General features: G+C 39.0%; 1 protein-coding gene across 2 annotated transcripts; it reads left to right on the top strand.

Moving 5' to 3' along the window:
- The first annotated feature begins 335 nt into the window (after nucleotides 1–335).
- Nucleotides 336–22,449, top strand: LOC129422465 (SLAIN motif-containing protein-like). Of its 2 annotated transcripts, none has more exons than XM_073854016.1 (9): nucleotides 336–507; nucleotides 1,303–1,892; nucleotides 6,610–6,746; nucleotides 8,353–8,475; nucleotides 15,364–15,504; nucleotides 16,672–16,960; nucleotides 17,596–17,738; nucleotides 21,267–21,561; nucleotides 21,658–22,449. In XM_073854016.1, exons 2-9 carry the CDS (start codon nucleotides 1,312–1,314, stop codon nucleotides 21,719–21,721), a joined length of 1,773 nt encoding a protein of 590 aa, XP_073710117.1. In that variant the 5' UTR covers nucleotides 336–507; nucleotides 1,303–1,311; the 3' UTR covers nucleotides 21,722–22,449. The 2 variants fall into 2 exon arrangements, with proteins under 2 accessions (XP_073710117.1, XP_073710116.1); XM_073854015.1 differs by having other exon boundaries at nucleotides 338–507; nucleotides 21,655–22,449.
- Nucleotides 22,450–23,776: the final 1,327 nt, after the last annotated feature.

Below are 23,776 nucleotides of genomic sequence, written 5' to 3' on the forward strand. Positions count from 1 at the left end.
CACAGCCGACAAGAATGTGCTTTACTACACTTTAAAATGTTTATTGATATGTTTACTATTTCACATACTATTGCATACAGTCAACTACTTTTTTTTAAGTAGTAGTTATAAAGTTTACCTTACCTTATTTAACGCAGTGTTCAGTAAAGTCGTATGTTGTTCTGGTTTACATCTAGTAATGCAACTATAAGCTGGTCAAGTTGTGTGTGTGTGTGCTGCCATCTTCTGGTCAGAGTCATTGAACTGAATGCTGACGTACAACCAACAGCCAGCAGGCGGCGCTTAATCTTCAATTGTGGTTCTTCCTTACTGCAATGGGCGGGACTTCTTATCTGATTGGTTCAATCGCTGTCAATCAACAGGTCGAAGGCAAGGCAAACGACGAGCTAACTAGCTCTACGGCAGAGTGAATGGAGTAGAGCAGCCTCCATTTACTAAACTATTTATTTTATTTAATCTATTTTTATTTGAAATCTGTTGTTTGGATGATCTGTGGCGGAAAGAGAGGTATGTTGATTAAAACATCACAGTTACAAGCTCAACGAAAGCAGCAGGTCGGGTTTACATGCATGCTACTACTACAAAGAAACATACAGGTGTTAGCCTAATGTTAATGTAATCGATACTGGATCATTATTGTTGTATCAAATACAGCAATCTCACGTTCATTGCTAATAATATGTACAGGGAAAATAGGTCGTTTTGAAAGTTTATTCATTTGGCGCGTTATAGCTAACTGTTAGTTAGATAAAGATCACTTGTTTGCGGATTTGTTTGGCTAACTCGTGTGCCGTTGTTATTGTTAGGGACATTTTATTTATCCATTTCATTTATATCAGACTTGTACTCTTAACAGCACGTTTGACCTTCAAACAACTTTAAACAACCCGATCAAAACTAACTAAGCTTGAACTTCCTGAGCATCACTACAATAACATTAATTGACAAGAAGACGACAGCAGATAATAAAACAAATAGTTAAAGTTGTATGAAAGGTATTAGCATGAAACAGAAATTAAACCAAACCAAAGTTTTTTTTATGGTATTTATGTTATTGTTTCAGACTGCAAACACGTGAATTAAGTGTATGAAACAAAATGATGAATAAATTAAAAAAGGAGCACACACGGTGAAACAACATATTGTCAAGACAGAAGAGGATTGAAATAAATTATAAACCTATCAAACTGGTTTTGAGAAATGCAGTAAGCTATGTTGTTGTAGGCCTGATCTATTTTCCAGTGATTTTTCCCAATGTGTATTTTGCAATTAATATTAATCCCTCTGTTTGAACATCCACAGTGTCGGAGAATGGTTGTTCCCGATGGTGGAAGTGTGATTCATCCAGCAGATAATGGTACAGATGAGGTGATGTCAAGCTCTGAGCCTGGATTTGATCAGAACCTGACCGGGGTGGAGTTAGAGGAGGTCCGTAAACTACAGGAGCTGGTGCGACGCCTGGAGGTTCAGAATCAAGCCCTGCGAAACAGAGGCAACAAACTGGTGCTTAGCAGCACCGGCAACAGCAATCTCACGGCGGGAAATAACATCAACCACCTCCAGACGGAGGTCACGGACTCTTTTCCCCGAGCCGAGGACTCTGGGAACTTTGAGCTGTCGCCTCCGGCAGGCAGTGATGGCAGTGGGGAGATGTCTCCATTGCCTGAAACCACCAGATCAGAGGATAATGATGAGCGAGATGGGTTCTTGAGTCTCCCCTGTGCTTCTGGGTCCAACCAAACACCGGGACAGTTTGCTGCGAGTCCGTTTCCGGATAGCTGTGATTCAGAGACGCCAGGAGAAAGTAATGCGGCTATGGACCAGACTGCCCTGGATGAATTGGATGTCCTGGATTTAGAGATGTGTGCTGAGGTGGAGGATGAAGATTGTTGGTGGGTTTAAACATCTTCATACATACATACATGTTACAGCTTTACCCATGTATATTAGGCTATAAAGTACTGCCAAAATACAGAAACTAAAAATGGAGTCTGTTGACTTTTATAGCACACGTTGTCCATTATATAATGTGTTTTTGACTTTCGATCTGTTGTATTATTTAATTGTTCTGTGGATGTCCATGTCAAAACAGAATAGCTTGATCTTCCTCTGAAACAACTTTGCCATTTCATTTGCAAAGGCTTTGTTGTTTAATATAATGACCTATAACCAAATAAGTTTATTTTAGGCTACTGTAGTGGAGGTAACTTACTGCAATAATAATAACATTAGATCTGAAAGAAGTGTTACTACTGGCATATTGTAAGATGAACTTAATGCCCTGCTTATAAAGCTTCTTTGAAAACTAAGTGATGACGTTCAGAAAGGCATTAAAGTGAAGTTATTGAGATGTTTTGTTGCTCTGAATGTGTAATAGTGGTTTGTGTGTGCATCAGTGAATGTAACACTGATTGAAAGAGACAGGAGGCTACAGGACTCTTTCGTATTTACACACAGAGCATCAAACAAATGTGAGGATTTCAATGACTTCAGAGGATTTTTGCTTAACATTTACTTCTTTACAGTGGACATTTTCTTACTCGGATTCAATTGAAAAATACAAAATTTACAAAACAGAGGGCTGCAGTTTTAATTTTCAGCATAATACACCAATAAATCTAGCATTGGGTTGATGTTGGGCTGTTATTACACTGATCATGTGTGGTGTATGATGAGGGTAGTAAAGTTTACCAGAAGTGTTGGGGTCGTGTCTTCTGTGGGGTGCTAAGCAGCTTTCGGTGGATTTGTGCTTCATGTGATACAGCACATTCTAGTTAGGATGGCAGAAAAGAGGATTGTTGCGATCTGATTTGTGACTAAATCAGAATTTGAGATTTTAATAAAATCCATTATTTAAAGGTGATATATATATATATACACTAAGCCATTTGTAGGTTGAGTCTGCATGCTAGTTGATATTATTTTTATTTTCATTATTTTTATAAATAATAATTACTTAATTTTTTATAGTAGTCAACACACGGTTCCTCACTATGTAGAATTCAGAAACCCTTGGTTTCAGTGACACCGGTGGACAGTAAGTGAACTGCAACCTGTAACTATCACGCTCTATAGTGACATGAGCGAACATCGGCCAATACCGAAACTGAATGTGATTCACTGACATCACATTGAGAGATAAAATTACACCCAGGGGTCAACATCATCATGGGCGGGCGGTACGCCACAATTTTTTCTTATCAGTGCAAAAAACCTCGAAATACTCTGTTGATTTTGAACATACAGCTATGATTTATACTAGTGTTGTTCCGATACTATAATTTCTCAGTTCAAAATCAATTGTTGGCAATAATAAGCAATTAATACGTTGTTGTTGTTGTTGTTTTTTTACATTTAGCACCTTGTAACTGGAGCAGCCTGACACAACACATCAACCAATGGTATAAATTTGGGGTTGTGTTTGAAAGGTTAGGGAGAGGTGTATGGAATAGGGATGTGCAAAACTAGTCAACTTAACTGTGATCTATGGATCGACCGATATAGATTTTTTTTTTTGCCGATACCGATTTTTGTTTCATCAGCCTTAGCCGGCGACCGATACAGGCTGCCGATTTTCTTGAGCCGATACTGCTTTTGCTCACTCAATTTACATCATAAAAATTACACAATGATGATGCCAAATGTTACAAGTCTCAATTTAAAAAAGTAACATTTATTGAACTTAAAAAAAAAAAAAATATTTAACAAATAGTAAAAACAGGTGAAGGTCCTATGGAACCACGAACTGCGCTCTCCACAATGACGAGGAACTATCAGCAAAGGATAATGATTTCTAGCACTTTACTACTACAAATATATAGAGATGATAAATAAAAACCCGCTTTGTCCAGCTATGATCAGCTGTTAGGCCGAGCTTTCGATGTTGTCATGGAAAGGTTGGTTGTTTTTCATCACATGACCTGCAATTGCTTGCAGCTTCCAGCACTCTGTCTGTAAATAATCCCGGAAAAAACTATCGGCAGCAGCCACATATCAGCCGATACACATAAAGCTCGCAAAAATCGGACCGATATATCGGCCGGCCGATATATTGGTTTATCACTACTGTTAACGCACACACAGATTCCGGAAAATCATTGGCAGTGTGAATGAACCAAAAATCAAACGATCCCAGACAAATCCCGGATGTATTGTCCTTGTATTTTCTGTAGAGGCTGTGTGAAAAGGGCTATAGTGAGAGAGTTAATTTTTTACTTGTTTGGTGAACAAAAACACCATCATGACCATCTTCTTAAAACTGATGGCATTAATCCAAGCGTGTAATTAAAGCCCAGGTGCTCTGAAATTTCCTGCGTACCAGGGAGCGGGAACAACAAATTGGCTAGTTTTAAACCTCTGTGCGCCTAACAACCTCTCTAGTGCAAGGAAATGTCAGAGCCATGCACGTTACAAGCTCTGTTGCACAAAGCGAAGCCCACAAGCCGTCCCATGTGAGGAAAAGTACACAATGCGCATGTTAATGTGAAACTATGATGGAATAATAATAATAATAATAATTTAAAACTACAATGGGCAAACATGCCAACTATCATCATTAAGGCCTGTTATCGGCCATATGTCTGACTATGGTTGATAGTACTGTCTATCGGCACAACCCTAATACATAACTATAACTATTTGTTTTACTGCCTGGATTCCGCGATTGCGTCCTCATTTTCCACATTGCGGAAATCAAACAAGCCATCTCATGACAGTGTTGCATTGATGAACATTTATATTTTTTTATTATCTTATTGGTAGCATGTTTTCTTGCTGTTGTCAGTTATGTGGAGAGGGAAGGCTTCATTGAGTCTGCATAGATAATACCAAGGCGGAAAATTATCACATTAAGTTTGGTGCTGGCACATCAGAACATGTTAAACAGTCATAACACAAGTGCAATTATAACATTTATTTAACAGGAGTAATGATGGGATGGCTGTTTATTATTAAATTAATGAATTGTATTTATACATGAAACATGTTAAACATGCAGGTTTTATGGACTGTTATCTTTTTAGACTAGTTGGCTTACTAGTAAACAGCTGCTAAATGAGTGGCAGCGCACATCCCTAGTTTGGAAACGGTTATTATTTTTGCAATTTGGCACACTCTTAGATGTAAAGGAGAATTTATGTTGACAGAAGGTTGGACTGTTGACAAACCATTCAAATGAGTCAACAGCACAGACTTTGAAGACAGGATTTTAAACAGGATCACAGCCATATTAATTTTTCTATAGTGCTTTTCATTATTTTGCATTGTTGCAAAGCAGCTTTACTGTAAATAAACATAAGTTTTGACAAGTATCACTTTTATAATGTTATATTCTCTGTGCAGAGCAGCGTTTATTGACAAGGATGCTTTTGAAGTCTTTAAAAGGATGCTAAACAAATGCTGTACTTCAGGGATCTGTTTCAGTGATTGCTGTCTGTCCCACATAAAATACTGTTTGATTTTTCTGTGTGTTGACTTTAGAGTAACAATCATGCAGAAAAACAAAAAAAGTGCTAGTGTAGCATCCTGATGGAGAAGATGATGACCATTTCTCACATGAAAGGTTAACACATAAGACTTAAATTTAAAGACTGAGTCCATCATTATTTTTATGTATAGAGTTGAGGAACCATACACTTAAAGGAATAGTCCATTTTCTTAAAAGAAAAATCCAGATAATTTACTCACCATCATGTCATCCAAAATGTTGATGTCTTTTTTTTGTTCAGTCGAGAAGAAATTATGTTTTTGGAGGAAAACATTCCAGGATTTTTCTCATTTTAATGGACTTTAATAGAGCCCAACATTTAATACTTAACTCAACACTTAACGTTTTTTTTCAACGGAGTTTTAAATGACTATAAACGATCCCAAACGAGGCATAAGGGTCTTATCTAGCAAAACGATTGTCATTTTTGACAATAAAAATAACAAATATACACTTTTAAAGCACAATTTCTCGTCTAGATCCGGTCGTGATGCACCAGCGTGACCCCACCCAATACGTCATCACATCAAGAGGTCACAGAAGACGAACGCGAAACTCCGCCCCAGTGTTTACAAGTGTGTTGAAAGAGGACCGTTCCTACATTGTTGTATGTCAACTGATACTAATTAATGTCTTTGTGGCAGTTTATTGTTTAAAATGGTCCGCAAATGTGCGTTTTATATATGTAACACGTGACCTCCCTACGTCACTACGCATTTACGTTAGGTCGCGCTGGACCGGATCTAGACGAGAAGTTGTGCTTCAAAAGTGTATATTTGTTATTTTTCCTGTCAAAAATGACAATCGTTTCGCCAGACAAGACCATCATGCCCCGTTTGGGACCGTTTATAGACCTTCCAAACTCAGTTTAAAAAAACTGTTATGTGTTGAGTTAAGTGGTAAGTGTTGGTGTCCATTAAAATGAGAAAAATCCTGCAATGTTTTCCTCAAAAAACAACATTTCTTCTCAACTGAACAAAGAAAGACATCAACATTTTGGATGACATGGTGGTGAGTAAATTATCTGGATTTTTCTTTTAAGAAATTGGAATATTCCTTTAAGATATTGCATTACTGATATGTTGTGTAAATACAGGTGTTAAATGTGTCTTGTCTCTCTGTAGGTTGTATGTGTCACCGAAGAAGCAGGTAGCAGAACAGGGACCTGAGTCCCCGCTGAAATGGTGCAGGAAGGTTCTCGATCACCCCAGTCCAGAGACTGAAGTCGCCTGTCGGACTCTAATCAACCGACTAGACCAAAGTATGACGACTTTTAAAAAATTGTATTATGGTTCATGTTAACAGTGACTTAAACTATTCATGTATTTTAGAAGTAAAATACTAGCTGCCAACTTTCTTGAGTCCCTGCACAGAATTTCGGGTCCTTTTTTAAAGCTATTATCAGAATGATAACAGAGCAGTTGCACTTTTTTATCTGTTCAAGTTGAATGCAGTCATGCAAGTTGTTTTTTAGTCATTTCATGTCATTGTTTTTCTACAGCGCTGATTAAGTTACAATCCTCCAATAGTTACATATTTTAAAAGATGTTACTCTTTCAAATAGCTTTAAAGGGACACTCCAATTTTTTTGTAAATATGCTCATTTTCCAGGTCCCCTAGAGTTAAACATTTGATTTTTACCGTTTTGGAATCCATTCAGCTGATCTCCAGGTCTGGCGCTAGCACTTGTAGCATAGCTTAGCACAATCCATTAGCATCGTGCTAAAAAATAACCAAAGAGTTTTAATATTTTTCCTATTTAAAACTTGATTCTACTGTAGTTACATCGTGTACTAAAGGTCTTCTAAGGGTAATCGAGGCAATTTTGTTGAAAATTTTGTTTCTTTTGTTTCGATGATATTTTCTGTGCTACGGAAAGCCCTTATATGGAGCTGGTTTTCAGCGTATATTATGCAAATTCAAAAAACGAGTCTAGGAACAAATTCATGTGCGTATGTAAGTGTTGTAAAATCGGTGGAAAATTTTTTGAGAAGTTCAAATGTACATATAAAAACAAAAAACATATGCAAGTATTACTGAATGAGACCCACTGTTTAGAGATACGTGAAACGCAGTGTGCTGAGGACATCGGCTTGTTATAGCCGCTGTAAATGCAACAAGAAAAGAATGTTCATTGACAATTGCAAAAGTTTTTATTAACCTCCTTAGACCTGGATGTCTACATACGTGGAGATCAGATGTTTTTGTTGTTTGCACCATAATACTTAATTGTGTGTAACCTGAACCTGTTTTACACAAACATGGACAATTACACATTATTTGGTTATTATATTCATAACCCCAAAATAGTTGGAAGAAATCTGAAATAAAGATAAAACAAAACTCGGGTCTTAGGAGGTTCAAAGAAATCTACATTAGTTTATGCCATTAAAAGTAAATGAGCTGCATGAGTACTGCGGCGTCCAAACGAATTAACGAAGTTATTGTTATCGTCTGGTGGTGTGGATGCTAAGGTAGTTCTTGTTAGGTAATGTTATGGTTATCATTGAAGTGTGAATGGTCCTTAAGTCATGTCATTATCACAGTATTTAATCAGGTGACATTAGAACCAACTAATAATTAAATATAACTAGAGTTCAGTATCTGGTGGAGTTTACAGTGTATACAGGCCAAGAACCACCAAGAATCATCAACTTATTGACAGAATACAAATCAGGTTGACATGAAAGTGACCAGTCACAGTTCATTAGAGAGCAGTGGGTTTATCTGAAATACTCGATACAGCATTAATAAACTTATTTAAACCATATTTTGATATATTAATATGTATGCATTGATATATTCGTATTGAGACATGACATAATTGGTTTATGGTTTCTAAATGATTTTTCTTTGTGCACCCATAGCCTCGCGATGGAAGAACGTGTACAGCAGCCCATCTCAAACTCCTGATGCTGGCGTCTCAGCTGCTACTTCTGCTGGGTACCTCAAATCAACTAACAAAACACTACTAACCTCTGGCAGCTCAGGTATGACATTAACCCTATACATGTCTGTTTACAAGCCTTCAACCTTCCCACAGCACGCACACACACCCAAACATGCTCAGGTGTGGCCACAGCTGTGTGTGCTTAACAGTGCTGCTGAATAAGATCAGGTGTCATGCATGAGGTGTCTCTGCAAATATTTCTGTCTAACTCAGCGCTCACTGTTTCAGAAGTGTGTTTGTGTTTTTAACAAATCAGATGGGTCATTAATAAATGTTTTGCATGAGTTCTGCTGTTTAATAAACCTCCTGATCACAGTACATTTTATTAAATCTCATACTGGGTCTTGAACTCTTACTTACAAGATTTCCTTTACAGAATAATTTGGGGTTGGACTCATCAATGATCATAATTTCTGTGGGGCAAAAGTGACCGCATTAATCCTTGAGCTGCACCTTAGCTATAGTTCATCAATGTTTCCTCAAGGATTTTTTCCAGCTGTGGCTGCAGGGGGCGTAACCCTCCCAGGCCAGTTAAGACAGAATGCACAAATCCATAATGATACACATCCTAATTTTTCACGCAACCGAGAGGCAGAATAAAGACACGTGTCTTGTGTTGTAGGCTAGTAGCCGTGTCTGTAAGTCAAAATGCCAAGGAGTTGTTGCGTGGAGCCGGTGCTGATGTTTAACATACCTAGGGGAAAAGCATGCTTTTGGCAAAAAAAAAAACGGCAGAGGTTATGGCTTCAAGACATAAGAAGGGCACATGACCACATAGCACGTAGTTGTATGCATCAAGGGATTTGTACGCTCTAATCCTTTCTCTAGTATACATCTGACTTAGTTATATACATCAGGCCATTCAATTGCTGGCCATTTTTTGACAATCCACAGATCGTCATGTATAGCGTAAGGATCTGGCAAGATCTCACCATTGCTGAAAGTAAGTTTTTATATATAACCTGTGTATTCCACTTTCATAAAAAATATCAATAATTTACTTATTTTAATTGACTTTATTGGACCTCAACAGTTTACAGTTTAAATGCAGTTTATAATTGCACTTTCAACAGAGCTTCAAAGGGCGCAAATACCTTGTTCACACTGTCAGTCCGTATCTGATTTTGGGGCATAACTGATTGAAATCGAATCACATTTAAAACTAGCCTGACGTTGCCATACTCAATTTTAGTCAGAATTTGAGTCTGATACCGCTCCATTGAGCTATAATTATGAGGCGTGTCTCAACCGAAAAATGCCTCTGCACTCAATTGGATAGACCTACGACCAATCAGAGCAACCGAGTGTGTAACGTATGTTGAAATTACGTCTTTGCAGCCTGACCGAACTGCTAGTTATTTCGCTATGACACTAACATTGTGATTATACTGAGTTAGCGAATGTACATCAACACCTATTAGGTTTACAACATTTCGTTTATATCACAACATGAAGTATTTACTAAGTCATAGAGTAAGACTATCTCTTACCATTTGTACGTTAGGTGAACTTCATCCACGACGATAGCATGTCCCTCCACCTTATTCAGCAACCACGATTCCGGGCTTCCGAAAAGAAGCTGGCAACGACCGCTATTATATCCATCTCGTCGTGCACGCTGAGTTGCATCGCCGTGATAACGTTAGCCTTTTCAGTTGCGACCAACTTTTGCCGAATAGGACATCAACAAATGCCCTGCTCGCGTTTCTCTGTTCCTCTTTTAAAATCAATGCTCTGTCGATATATTTTAGAACAGACTCAATGTCAGAATCCACACATCTGAACTCTACAGCGGCAGCCATTCAACACACGCGCTCTTTGGTGACGTGGTTCATTACGTTACTGTTGATTATCTGTCCATCATCATATAAAGCCCGCCCTGACAATTTGATTGGTTCGACCAGCATTTGTCCTAAAATAGTAGCTCCTCAACGGAGAAACCCCAGACCCATCTTCCCGTTTACAAAATCTTGTGGGCGGGGCTAAGATGGGCTGGCACCCAGGCTAATTTAAAACATGTGAATGGCCAAAAACCGCATGAAATCCATTTTTTCTAATTCGTTTCAGGCTACATCCAGAGGTGGTTTGAAATCCAGTTTAAACCGCATTTCCGGAAATCCATTTCAAACCGCTCTGTCTGATCGCATTTGTGTAACTTTTTGGTTACGTCATGCTGTCACTAGGGCTAGGCGATATATATCAGGGGATTCTCATGCATGTTTCATCAGTAAAGCCGGTTCTTTGATTAGTAGTAAATCGCCATCAGCTGCTTTCAGATGGAGCTGCATTTACTACAAAGATCCGTAGTTCACTGACAAGCTGGGCCATTTCGCATTGATTATCGCAGGCGATACGTCCTCGGATACGTAATGCGAATTTGCCCCGATTGTCAGCGAACTGCGGCTTTATGTAGTGCATGCCGCTCCATTTGAACGCAGCTGATGGCGGTTTACTTCTAATCAAAGAACCGGCTTGACTGATGAAACATGCATGAGAATCCCCCAGGGCCGCTGGAAGTCATTTTAAACAGGGGATGCTTGAATTTTTTTTAACAAAAAACCCATGAGCCTATAGGCCTATTTAAAATACATTTTAAAAATAAATACATTGAGTTTCATTACTTTATTGTCATATACACTTCAGTGCACACAGCCAGGGTCTGAAACACACAGACATCATCAGTTCTCAGATGAATATATGCGCTATTAATCAGAAGCAGAAATACTTTTAATAATCCCAGGGGGAATTACTTTCGTTACAACTTCAGATATACATACATATATTAACTTACAACATATTATATTATAACAACATATAGTATTAACTAATTTTCAATGTCCATGCGGCAGTGGCGGATGCAGAACGTGACATATGGGTGGGCATGGATTAAGTCGGGGTGTGTCAGTTTTGAATAAGAAACTATAACAAGTCTATAAAATTCGTCAAAACTTCACGAATCACAAGCGTATTGGTGAGAACCCTAATTTAAACAGCATACACACACACAAACTGCACGTCACATTTTTGACATTATTGATACTTTAAATTGTCATGCAACGTGCCATTAATTAAGCCTTTTTGGTAAAAAAAGTTATTGGGCTGTCATAGGTCATAGCCTACAAAAAAAGAACCTGCACACAGTGACTAGAAATATAAATGAACTCAATAAACTTAATACTTTTTTAAATAGCCTATTAAAGTGTTTATTACAAATAAATTAGGCCACTAAATGCTTAAAATTAAGCTTCTATCTAACATCATATTCTCTTCATGCAAATAACTAAAAATATATTTTCGTTCTCACATTTAAGTTAACTTACTAAAGAAAGAAAGAAAGAAAAGGGGAATTAATGATGTTAGACTCTGGGGTTAAACGAAATGACAAATAAAGAAACATTTAATATACTTTTTGATGAGCACAAGAGCAAGCGGGTAGCCTACTTGTGAAGAGCGGATCCGAGGAGTGCGCATATGAGATGTGAACACGAAAGGAATAATAGGTTTAATTATGCTTTCACTTCATTTCCTGGCAGTTTCACTTGTTAGTGAAGATAGTAATGACTGACAAGATGACGCCGAATTACATACAATATATTTACTTAACTAAATCTGAGAGAATGCAAACACATTACAATATTTTTCCTCCGCCCGACGGGCAGGGCGCAGATACATTTTTGTAGCCCGACAGGAATTCGCCATAGCCACGGGACGTCGGGCTAGCGATTTTGCTATCCCTGCATAGGTTTGTTTTGTAGAAAGACTTTTTTAAAAGTGAATTTCGTTTTGTATAAATTGTATCTTAATATTAATCAATGTTTAATCAAACAATTGCCTCGATTTAATAAATAAGAAGCAAGAACGTCGGGTGTGGGGTGGATTGAAGTGAACCCACTATTTCCGCAGCCTACACGTCTTTCTGCTTTTAATGCATTTCTTAAATTAATGTCTCAATTAAACAGTAGGCTTATAGAAAGTTATGATAGGCTATTTGTTGCTTAAAAGCAATAGGCTATATTGTATAAAGTGTAGCAATAAACGTGGTGTGACTTATAGTACTGAATTACAGAGCTAACAACATCACTGTGATCAGAGATGCTTTCTTTCTATTTTTTTACCCCGCTGTCATATTTGTTGTGTGTTTATGTTATTGAGAGGAAAGCGCGCAGCACATATTTATAACGTGTTGTTTTTCAAAATACGTTTTCCACTTGCTTGCAAGAAAAGTTCTCAAAGTGATCATGGCTGAAAGCTGCTCGGGAATATTTTTCTCACTAGAACATACTGTAACGCAACATTCAACTGCTTTATAATAGTTTTTTAAATAGTCCGCGCCTGCCATGCCGACGAATATTTTACTTTCGTTTTTAAGTTAGGATCACACGTCGATTAACAGTGGTAAAATATTCTCACAGTAACATACAGTATATTTTTATAAGGTTCTTTTTTTTTACTAAATAGTACTATTCTTTTTTAAACTTATAAATAATTAATAAATTGAACAAAAATAATAATGGGTTGAGTTCTGATATTGTAGCCTATACTTTTATTAAGAAATATATGGTGTATAATTACATTTTTAGAATATATTAGGCTTTATATAAGGTTTGTACTCTAAAAATTTGTTACAAACAAGATATAAAGAATTTCCAAACGTTCTCATCTCACCATATCCACAGGTACAGAGTCATTACAATAAATCCGTGGGGTAGCATTTTAAAAACATTTAAAAATAGATGCATTTGTTTAAAGCAAAACATTTATTTACTTAGCTACAGATTAAGCAGCTCTTTACGCCCTCTAATCGGTCATCATTTATGTCTAATGACCCAATAATAATCTTTTACATTTTAATCCTTTAATTTTTCATATTAAAAGGCGTTTTTGTGCTGCTGCGTCTCGGGTAGCATAATTAGCAAACCCAGGTTGTCATCCCGTTAATACTGTATGCGCATTTTATCAACGCGCTCTTTACTCAAGCAAAAGACACTCGCGTCGCGCATTGCGCCGGTTGTATAATACAGTCCAAAGTCTCTCGTGAGCTAGGGGACGAATCCCCAGAGAGTTCAGAATTTATGTGTGGGAATACATCAGCGAAAGGAGTGTGAGTCTTTTCTGGGTCATGGTGCTGCGTACCCATGTCCTCAAAAGATGCAAGGCGGAGAAAGTGCGCTCGGATGAGGCCACGGAGATGGGTAGGCACAGACAGTAGGCCTAATGAAATTAAAATCCAAAATACACGTAATTACCTACGTGTGTCAAAAAGAATTTCCTAAAATATTCATAAGTAATATATAAATTGTGCAAAAGATTTTTACTTAAAAAAAAAATTCTCCCTCTCGCCAACAGGGGGTGCTGCAGCACCCGCAGCACCCCCACTTCCCGCGGCCATGGAATCCCCCGATGTATATCGCCTAGCCCTAGCTGTCACGTAAACGCAACCCCAGCGCAAATTTTGGAACAGTCTGTTTTTGTCAATCGGATAGCAGCACCAAAATCGCATATGGACTGACAGTGTGAACAAGGAATAAACGATCCCTAACAAGGCATAAGGGTCTTATCTAGTGAAATAATCGTCATTTTGGCGAAGAAAAATACAAATATGCACTTTTAAACCACAACTTCTCGTCTCAAACAAGCCGTGTGACGTGCCAGCGTGACCTTACATAATGCGTAATCACGTCTTTCATGTAATACATTTATATATTTAAAGAAGAACATTTTCTTGGAGGCGTTAATTTTGTGAAAATCAAAAATGCTGGGGCCGGCAATTAAAAAAAAAAAAACGTTGGCATGGAAAGAGTTGAAGGAATATTCCATTTCCTTAAAAGAAAACGTCGATGTCTTTCTTTGTTCAGTCGAGAAGAAATTATGTTTTTTGAGTAAAACATTGCAGGATTTTTCTCATTTTAATGGACACCAACACTTAACACTTAACACGTAACAGTTTTTTTCAACAGAGTTTCAAAGGACTATAAATGATCCCAAACGAGGCATAAGGGTCTTATCTAGCGAAACGATTGTTATTTTGGCAAGAAAAATAAAAAATATGCTCTTTTAAACCACAACTTTTCGTCTAGGTCCGGTCCAGCGCGACCTAACGTAAATGTGTAGTGGCGTAGGGAGGTCACGTGTTACATATATAAAACGCACATTTGCGGACCATTTTAAACAATAAACTGACACAAAGACATTAATTAGTATCATTCAACATACAACAACGCCGGAACGGTCCTCTTTCTCAACACACTTGTAAACACTGTGGCGGAGTTTCGTCTTCGTCCTCTGTGACCTCTTGACGTCATGACGTATTGCGTGGGGTCAGCTGGCGCATCATGACCGGATCTACATGACGAGAAGTTGTGCTTTAAAAGTGTATATTTGTTATTTTTCTTGTCAAAAATAACAATCGTTTTCTAGATAAGACCCTTATGCCTCGTTTGGGATCGTTTAGAGTCCTTTGATACTCCGTTGAAAAAAAAACTGCCACGTGTTGAGTCAAGTGTTAAGCGTTGGTGTCCATTAAAGTCCACTAAAATGAGAAAAATCCTGGAATGTTTTCCTCAAAAACATAATTTCTTCTGGACTGAACAAAGAAAGACATCAACATTTTGGATGACATGGTGGTGAGTAAATTATCTGGATTTTTCTTTTAAGAAAATTGACTATTCCTTTAAGTAATATGTAATTAAGAAATAATAGTACATACCTGGTGGAAGTACTACATATATGGTATCTTTTTTTATGTATTTAAACACATTTTACACTAAAAAATACAATCGGAACAGAAAATGTAGCCATCACGTCACTGACCCAGAATCATTTTTATTACGATATTAAAATGTATGATACATGCAGAGGGCAGGTTAACTGGTGTTTGGTGTATTTGAATACAACTAAAATCGATTTTCTTTTTTTTTATTGTTCAAAGGTTACATGGGTGCCCAATCAGCTCTCAGCTCACAATCTTCTATAGACAGTGAATTAAGCACATCTGATGACTCCATCTCCATGGGCTACAAGCTTCAGGACCTGACTGATGTTCAGATCATGGCCCGTCTTCAAGAAGAAAGTAAGTGAACACAAATCCAACCCTGACTCTGTTTATACTACAACACAGAAGCAAATGAATGTTGCGTGTGTGTGAAGGTGCTTGTATTTGTATATGAACACGTCTACTGCAGCAGAAGCAAACAGTGATTCATTGTTGTGTCAGTGGTTATAATCCTGCTCAGTAATGTACAAAATGCCTTTGGAGATTAACTGTTCATTTGTAATAATTACTTAGCCATTGAATGTAATGGAGTATTTGGGGTGAGAGCGCATAATAATTTCATTGTTTGACCTGACATACAATATGGATTTTCTGTAGGCATACTTTTTACATGTGTATAATCTTAATGGCATCATAACCTTAATTTTTTAATTTCATAATTTGCCTTAATTCTAAAAACAATTTTCCTTAGCTGACATCCAGGCTGTATGCTAGGATTAATGTTTATGTCTGTGATTCTGTTCGGCTGAAGGAAGATATATTATATTAAATATACGCACATGCATACAGATTGAAAGATCTGAAAGATCAAGAATGTCAGGTGTATCCTTTTTTTGAATTCATGTACCGTCAGGTCACATGGTTAATTGCATTAAACATGTTAAGGGCTTGTTATAGTTGTGCGTAGGTCCTACGGCGTATCCGCGACGGCGTAGGATCCGTGTCGGGTTTTTTATTTATACTTCTGCGTCGTCGTCCACATCGACGTGCAAACACACGTGCAGACCGCTGGTAGGCAGTAACCACGCGTGTAACCACAGTAGCAGCGCGAACGTCAAAGCAGCAGCTTAGCAAGTTAACCCACAAATGAAGTAGAAATAGCAACTTGTTGTGTATAACTTGAGAAGACCAGCAATGATGGAAGTAAATAAACAACGACTTTTGATGCAGTTTGAGTTAAATCACTCCTCAACTTGGCTCATCTTTGTTTTCACCGTCACAAACGGAAATTTTTTTTTACCTGACAGGAGGGGTTCTGGTGGACCAATCACAGCGCTTGCGGTCCGCGTAGAGCTGACGCGCTGTTAAAATTTTTGCAAGGTGCACGTCAGGCTACGCAGAGCTACGCACAGGCTACGTATAGCCTACGCACGACTATAATCGGGCTTTATTTGTTTAATGACAAATGTTAAATGACACCTATTTTGCACATGACTAGAGTAACTCATCCGTGTTTGTGTGAAGGTCTACGGCAGGACTACGCCTCTACCTCAGCCTCCCGCCGCAGCTCCTCGGCCTCTCTGCAGTCTCTGCGACGAGGCACTTACAGCGATCAGGAGTTTGACACCTACAGTCAGGAGGATGAGGAGGATGAATGCTGTTCCCTGCCGCAGCACCTCCAGCGTTATTCCCCCTCTCCCCACAGCTCTCCACGTTGCCTGTCTCCCAACACGCTGGCTGAGTACAGTCGCCTGGCCGCCCCACGTCCACGCATGTCCCGAAGGTCCCTGCAGGGCCAAGGTGCCAAGAGTGAAGAAGACATGATAACACATTCACTCAGCCTTGGAGCTGGCCCAGAGCTGGTTCTTTTAGGATATTGGTACAAGCACATTAAAACTGATCACTTATCCATCATAGGGTGGAGTAGCAGCTGATCTAGAATAGGGCTGGGTATTGGCAAGGTCCTCCCGATACGATACATATCACGATATATGTGCCATGATGCGATGTGTCACGATACAATACAATATGTTGCGATACATTGCTATACTCTGTTTTTAAATTTTCTGCCATTTTCTCACTCCCTCTAACTTCTAAGACGTTGGCCGAATGGCCGTAAATGGCAGACAACTGGACAGTGACAAACTACAGCAGTGGCGGAGGAGGTCTTTTGATGCACACAGAGGAATTTGATAGTATCGATAGTATCGATTGACTAAATATCGATACACTATCGATACATCTAACTATCACGATAGTTAGCTGTATCAATGTTTTTGCACAGCCCTAATCTAGAATCTCTTTATTGATGACAGCAGGTGCATGCCGTATTTTGTTGCATGTTGATTGAACAGTTTATTGGTGTTTACTGGTTGTGAGAAAAGTTTGTAAAAAGAATTCAGCGACCTAGCATTTTGTAAATGGAGAGGACGTGTGTGTGTGGTTTTCAGAAGAACTAAGACACAGCATGCCTAACCTGACCCCGCGCACCAGCCTGCGCTCTCTGGAGGCCGTAAGAAACAGCCGCAGCATGGAGGCTAACTTACAGAGCTCAGTCAACCGCACATCCCGTCTGCCCCTCTCCCCCACAGGTTTGTACCCCACCCCACTGCCTCACCTTCACCCTGGATCCTAGTACATGTCAAACCCACTCTATCAAAAGCATCATTGCCAAAAATCCCATATTCCCATGCAATTAGTTTAGGTAAAAACACAAACATAGCACAATCAGATTACATACCATAATTGTCATCTGTTGACACGTGACACCTAAACAGATTTAACAAGACTGCAGTAACGTGCAGTTTGTTGATTTCAACTCGGATTTAAAGGAAAACGCCACAGTTTTTCAATATTTTACTAGGGCTGCAGCTATTGATTCTTTTTGTAATCGATTAATCTAGCTTTTAATCGATCGATTAATCGGATCATTTTTGTGTGCGTTTTTAAACAAACAAAATAAATAATGCTTAACGAAAATGATGTGGCTGTAAAATGCTCAAGCATTTGGGTTTTATTTAAAAAAAAAAAGCAATTTAATTTATTAATATGCACACGAGGTTTCATGCTGTAATCTAGTCCTGACATTTTAGGTGAAGCATCTGTTTGAAAAATTGCGTCAAAACTTCACGTCCCAGTGTATACAGTGAATGCATGCTGAAATTATTGTTGAGTGTCAACATAAAAGTTTAAGCATATGTGATGCATTGCCACGTGAGAGAGACGAGGGTGGGTGGGTGCGTGCGTGCGTGCATGCGTGTGTGAGTGAAGGGGTTCTTTTTTAGGCTATACTGTCTTGCAATTGAACGTGAATAAGTTTACTACTTAAAAACATCAAAGCTAAACATCATATCTAGTCAAACCGCATAACGACATCGCTACAAATACAGTATGGAATTAATATCAGGGAACATCAATAGGCTACGTTACCTTGTTTCAGCGACGCTTGGTGAAACCAGCAGTGGATGTTTTCTGTTCAGATGCTGAATGTAATGTAATGATCCCAAACTTTAGACATTCTATGCTGTTTATGGACAGCTTTACTCTCCACCATCGCGCCAACTAAATTCAAAATGTATCACGCGCTATGGTGTGCTTCCTGAACATTGAACAACGGTCTGTGTGAATCAGATCTCGGCGCGTGTAGTGCGCGTCATAGGAATTTAACGAGGCTTCGAGGCAGAATTTTTGCCTCAAGGAATTTTTGTAATGGAGTAAATCGAGTAACTCGATGAATCGTTTCAGCCCTATAAAACATACCTATCTTTTTTCATTGCGTGCACGGGCGTAGTAATATTGACGCAAGTTTGAGTGAGAGGGGGAGTAATCAGATTGATGATGTTACTGCACGCCGAGGTGGAAGTGCTGCAAACTAAGTGCTCTTCCGCCATACAATATAATTCTCATTTTTATCCGCTTAGAACAGTGTTCTTCACTCCCAATCCTGGAGAGCCGGTGTCCTGCAGAGTTTAGCTCCAACCTTAATCAAACACACCTACCTGTGATCTTCTAGTGATCATGAAGACATTGATTAGCTTGCTCAGGTGTGTTTGATTAAGGTTGGAGTTAAACTCTGCAGGACACCGGCTCTCCAGGGCTGGGAGTGAAGAACACTGGCTTAGAAAATCGCAACGTTTTATTTTGTGCCACCATACTTACCCGTGTAACTACTCGTGTGACAGTCTTTAAATTGGGAAAACATGAAAGTGTTTGGTGGCTTCTAAATTCATCCCTGTTTGGATCCTAAGGAATGAATGGGGCTAGGCTAAATGCTAACACATTCATAACGCGCTGTACAAAGATACGCATTGAATAAAGATAGGTATGTATTAATTTGTCAAAGTTAAGGTAAGAACATGGTAAAATATTGAAAAACGTTGTTGTTTTTTTATTAGAGGTAAGTGTAGTCCACTGCTAAAATTATTTAGCATTTTTTCGAAAATAGGGTTTAATGAAAATTATGTTTTAATTGTGAATGGGGAAAATGCAGATGAATGTCTTAGTAAAAAGCAGTACTGGAGCGATGTAAACTCGTAAAAATAAGCAGAAAGAGCATAATTTGCGCTTCGATAGTGCGAGCTGGGGCTTTAATGGCACGAGCGTGTTCAACTCCAATTATGTTCGACTAAAAAAAGCCAATTATATACATTTTTGGGTGAACTATCCCTTTAAGACTTCTGATTTCAACATCCGTGGATCAGCTTCCAGCTTCTTTCGTCATCATCTTTGTTTTATTCATCTCATCTTCTCCTCTAACATCAGCTTCTATGGCATCTCTCACATACAATGCATGAACTCCCTGGATGACAAACTGAAAGCGTCGTGTTTCTGTAAAACTGATAAAGCAACACATCTGTGAAGTTGTCAATAGACGGTTTCATCCGACGCACGGTCGCTGATGCGATACGCGTCGGGATCCGAACTTTACTTCCGGTTTCGTTTTTTTAATGGTCTGACTAGTTGCTAAACTGATCTCTTGAACAAATACCTCGTCGAAAATAAAAATGTTTTGGTTTCCTAGGTAATCTATGTGTTGTTTTTTTGCTTGTTATATAAATAAACTACGTTTAAAGGACTTTGTTGTTATTTATTCTTAGCGGAGTTTACCGGAAGTTACGCGTGGACCACGGCAGCCGCTTGTTTATGTTGTTACTGCTGAAACCGTCTATATATTTTGTAAATGCACCTACAGTATAGCAAGTATAAGGTTTACTACATTCCCCGGATCTGTCTATGGAAACGTGTTTGGCCCTGGCGCGCACCACCATGGTCGCTTGTGGCCCGGTAGTTGAAGCACGGCTAATGAAAGCAAGCAGAGAATCTCATTCAGAGCATTTAACGTTGTCATGTTTAAATAAGGTTGCTAGTATTTTTCATCTATGTTGGTCTTTACTGAGGACATTCTTGCTCACTTGAGATCATATCTCTCAGTCTCTGTTGTTTTTGATAGTAACTGGTTGTCCAGGGTTTTCACAAGAATAAACATTGCCAGGGAAAGTAACCAGGAGGTGAGGTCATCAGACACTATCCAACTTTCTTGGTTATGGCGACCCTGTCCGTGATTTCTTTGTTTGTATGCCAGCTTATTGCTTGATGACCAGATTACTGCAGATTTCTGTAAAATCTTGACTTGGTGAAAGCCATAGACTCCATAGACATTCATTACAAAGAAGAAGCCAAAATAGCTCAAAAATGTTGGCTAAGCGCCAATGACGTCATTTGAAGCCAGAGTCTGTGCAGTAGTGATCATGAGGTGGAGCCGCAATATCAAGGGCCCATTTTCCCATGTGACTCAATCACAAATCAAGTCGTCACACCCCTTTAATAGCATCCAATAACTAACTTAAACCAAACTTGTTACAAAAAACCAAACACTTAAACACAGTGCATCAGCATAAGAAATAACTCTCATAACAGAAACAAGTGTGGTTCACATGGAGAGGGTGGGGTTTATGACCTATACTGCAGGCAGCCACCAGGGGGCAATCAAAATGTTTTGCCTTCACTTTTCAGGACAAGTGTGGCACTCTTGGTAAAAGCACTATAAATGACATACCTTTTGTATTCATGACACATCTTATGTGTCGTAATTTATGTAACGTGATTAATGGGTCTTCTAGGTGTATCCTCCTCACGACCGAGAGGCGATGGCCAGTCTCCACTCTCACTGCGGACACCCATGAAAGCTCTCGGTCCTGTGGGCTCTATGGCAGCATCACGACAACCAGCCAGAGGGCCAGCGAGTGCCCAGGGAGGATCCTTATCAGGTATGAGAAGAGTACAGTCACCCGGTCCCTCGAACGGAGCAGCGTACTCGGGCAGCAGGAGTGCTGGGGTGGCCAGGCAAACACCAGGGAGAGGCACAGCACCAGCATCACCTTCCTCCAGAGGAAGAATTCCTCAGACATCCAGAAGGTACCACAAATACTTACTTACATTCATCACCAAAATACACTGCTGTAGCGATCATCTGCTAGGAATTGAGCTTATGTTACTTTCTACCCACAGCAGATCATTGGGAATGACCAAACCAGGTGCTCTCACTGATGAATCGTGGAAAGATGGTTGTTACTGAAGCCCCGAGAGACACTTGTGTCGTCTTCACAGATATGGTGCAGAAAATCTACACAGAGGCTTTAAAACAAAGAGTTGTTATGCTTGTGTGAATCATCTCTAAGCCTCGAGAGTGATGATGAGATCTGGCAACAAACACTGATGTTGTAATATGTTGCTTGTTTATAAAATGTCAATATGCTTTATTTTCATGAAACCTGGGGAAGCTACTTGAATACGAAATGTGTCCTGTAATATGTTAATCTGTGTGAAACGATGTGTGGAATTTAATTCCTAGACTGTGGAGCAATCTGATATTGATTTTGCATGTTTGCCTAATTTTAGAAATGAAGGAAATATGATTTATATGTGGAAGTTTTTAAAACTCTTAATTCGATGGTGTAGCTATATTCTGGCAAGAAGGAAATTTTCTAGACATAACAGAGCAATATCTTGAGTAATGTTTTCTCCGACCTCAAACGTGAAAGAAGAAAAAAACAACTGAAATTGAGGTCATGGTGTGCCAAGGTGCATAACTACTGCAACACTGTCTCTCAGGTTTAAGTTGCTACACTTTCACTCCATAGAGAACTCTGAATTTTAATATGGATGCCTGTATTGTCCAGATGTAAAAAGATGCACTAAGCCAGTAAAACCTAAAAATATCTGAGTATGCAATGATGAGCAGAGTGCCTCAGAAAATCACAAACTGTAATAAATCCATTTCAGCAATAAACTAAATTGAAGTGCCATTGTTGTTCATTTCAGCTAGACTACTTTGCTTTGCAGCAACATTAAAGGCCAGATGCTGTATTTTTGTACATAATGAACTCCACCTTTCCAACTTCATGATCCAGATTTTGCACTGAACATCAAGTGGTGACAATGCAAACCTGTAACGTGTATTTACTGTTGCCTGGGTCATTTGCTCTAAAGTGAGATAAACATGCATTAGCATATATGATGCAAAATGAAGAGTAATTATTAAACAGTGCAGTGGAGAGATGTTTTTATTTTTACTCGAGCAGATATTTATAACAGCCCATCCAATCACATTTTATCTGCATTTCCTTGTAACACTGTCTTTGGCAATATTTCAGATAGCGATATACTTCCTGGCTCCCGTGTCACCCTGTCTTTGTCATTAAGCCTCACCATTGGTTGAATTTAATATAAACATTCAGATGCACTTACCCCTGGAGGCGTCCCCAAAGTGTCACCACAGTGACGCAGCGCGAGTTCCCTCGAAAGGGAACTGTAACAATATATCTTAAAAGGTAAAACAATGTAACCTTGCTCTCACTTGAAATGTGTCCATTTAATCCATGAATTTGAGAGTATTGGAACTGGAAAGTCCTTAAAAGGTCCTTGAATTTGAAGTTAACTAAGGTGTGGGAACCCTGTAAGTATCAACGGCTTTAATTGACAATTACATTATGAGTCAATATTTGCAATGGTGACCCTATTTCTATTTCAAGACCTCTGCAATTCACCCTGGCATGCAGTCAATCAACTTTTAATCACACTGTTGGCAGTCCATTCTTGCACAATCAATGCTTGGAGTTTTTCTGAATTTGTGGTTTTTGTTTGTCCACACGCACCCTGAGACTTGACCACAAGTTCTCAATGGGATTAAGGTCTGGCGAGTTTCCAGGCCATGGACCCAAAATTTGTATGTTTTGTTCCCCAAGCCACCAGTTATGACTTTTGTTTTATGGCAGGGGTGGGGAACCCAGTCCTGGAGGGCCACTGTCCTGCAGAGTTATTTCCAATCCTAATTAAGCACACCTGAAAAATCAAATTCAAGTCTTCAGGATTACTTGGAAATTAAATTCAAGTGTGTTTGATTAGGGTTGGAACTAAACTGTGCAGGACAGTGGCCCTCCAGGACCCAGGGTTCCCCACTCCTGATTTATGGCAAGGTGCTCCATCATGCTGGAAAAGGCATTGTTCGTCACCATTGGTTGGGAAAAGTTGCTCTTGAAGGATGTTTTTGTACCATTCTTAATTCATGGCTCAGTTCTTAGCCAAAATGATGAGTCTCCCTTGGCTGAGAAGTAAAGGGCTTATTATAGTT

Source organism: Misgurnus anguillicaudatus, chromosome 16 (assembly GCF_027580225.2).
Source record: "Misgurnus anguillicaudatus chromosome 16, ASM2758022v2, whole genome shotgun sequence".
Taxonomy (NCBI): Eukaryota; Metazoa; Chordata; class Actinopteri; order Cypriniformes; family Cobitidae; genus Misgurnus; species Misgurnus anguillicaudatus.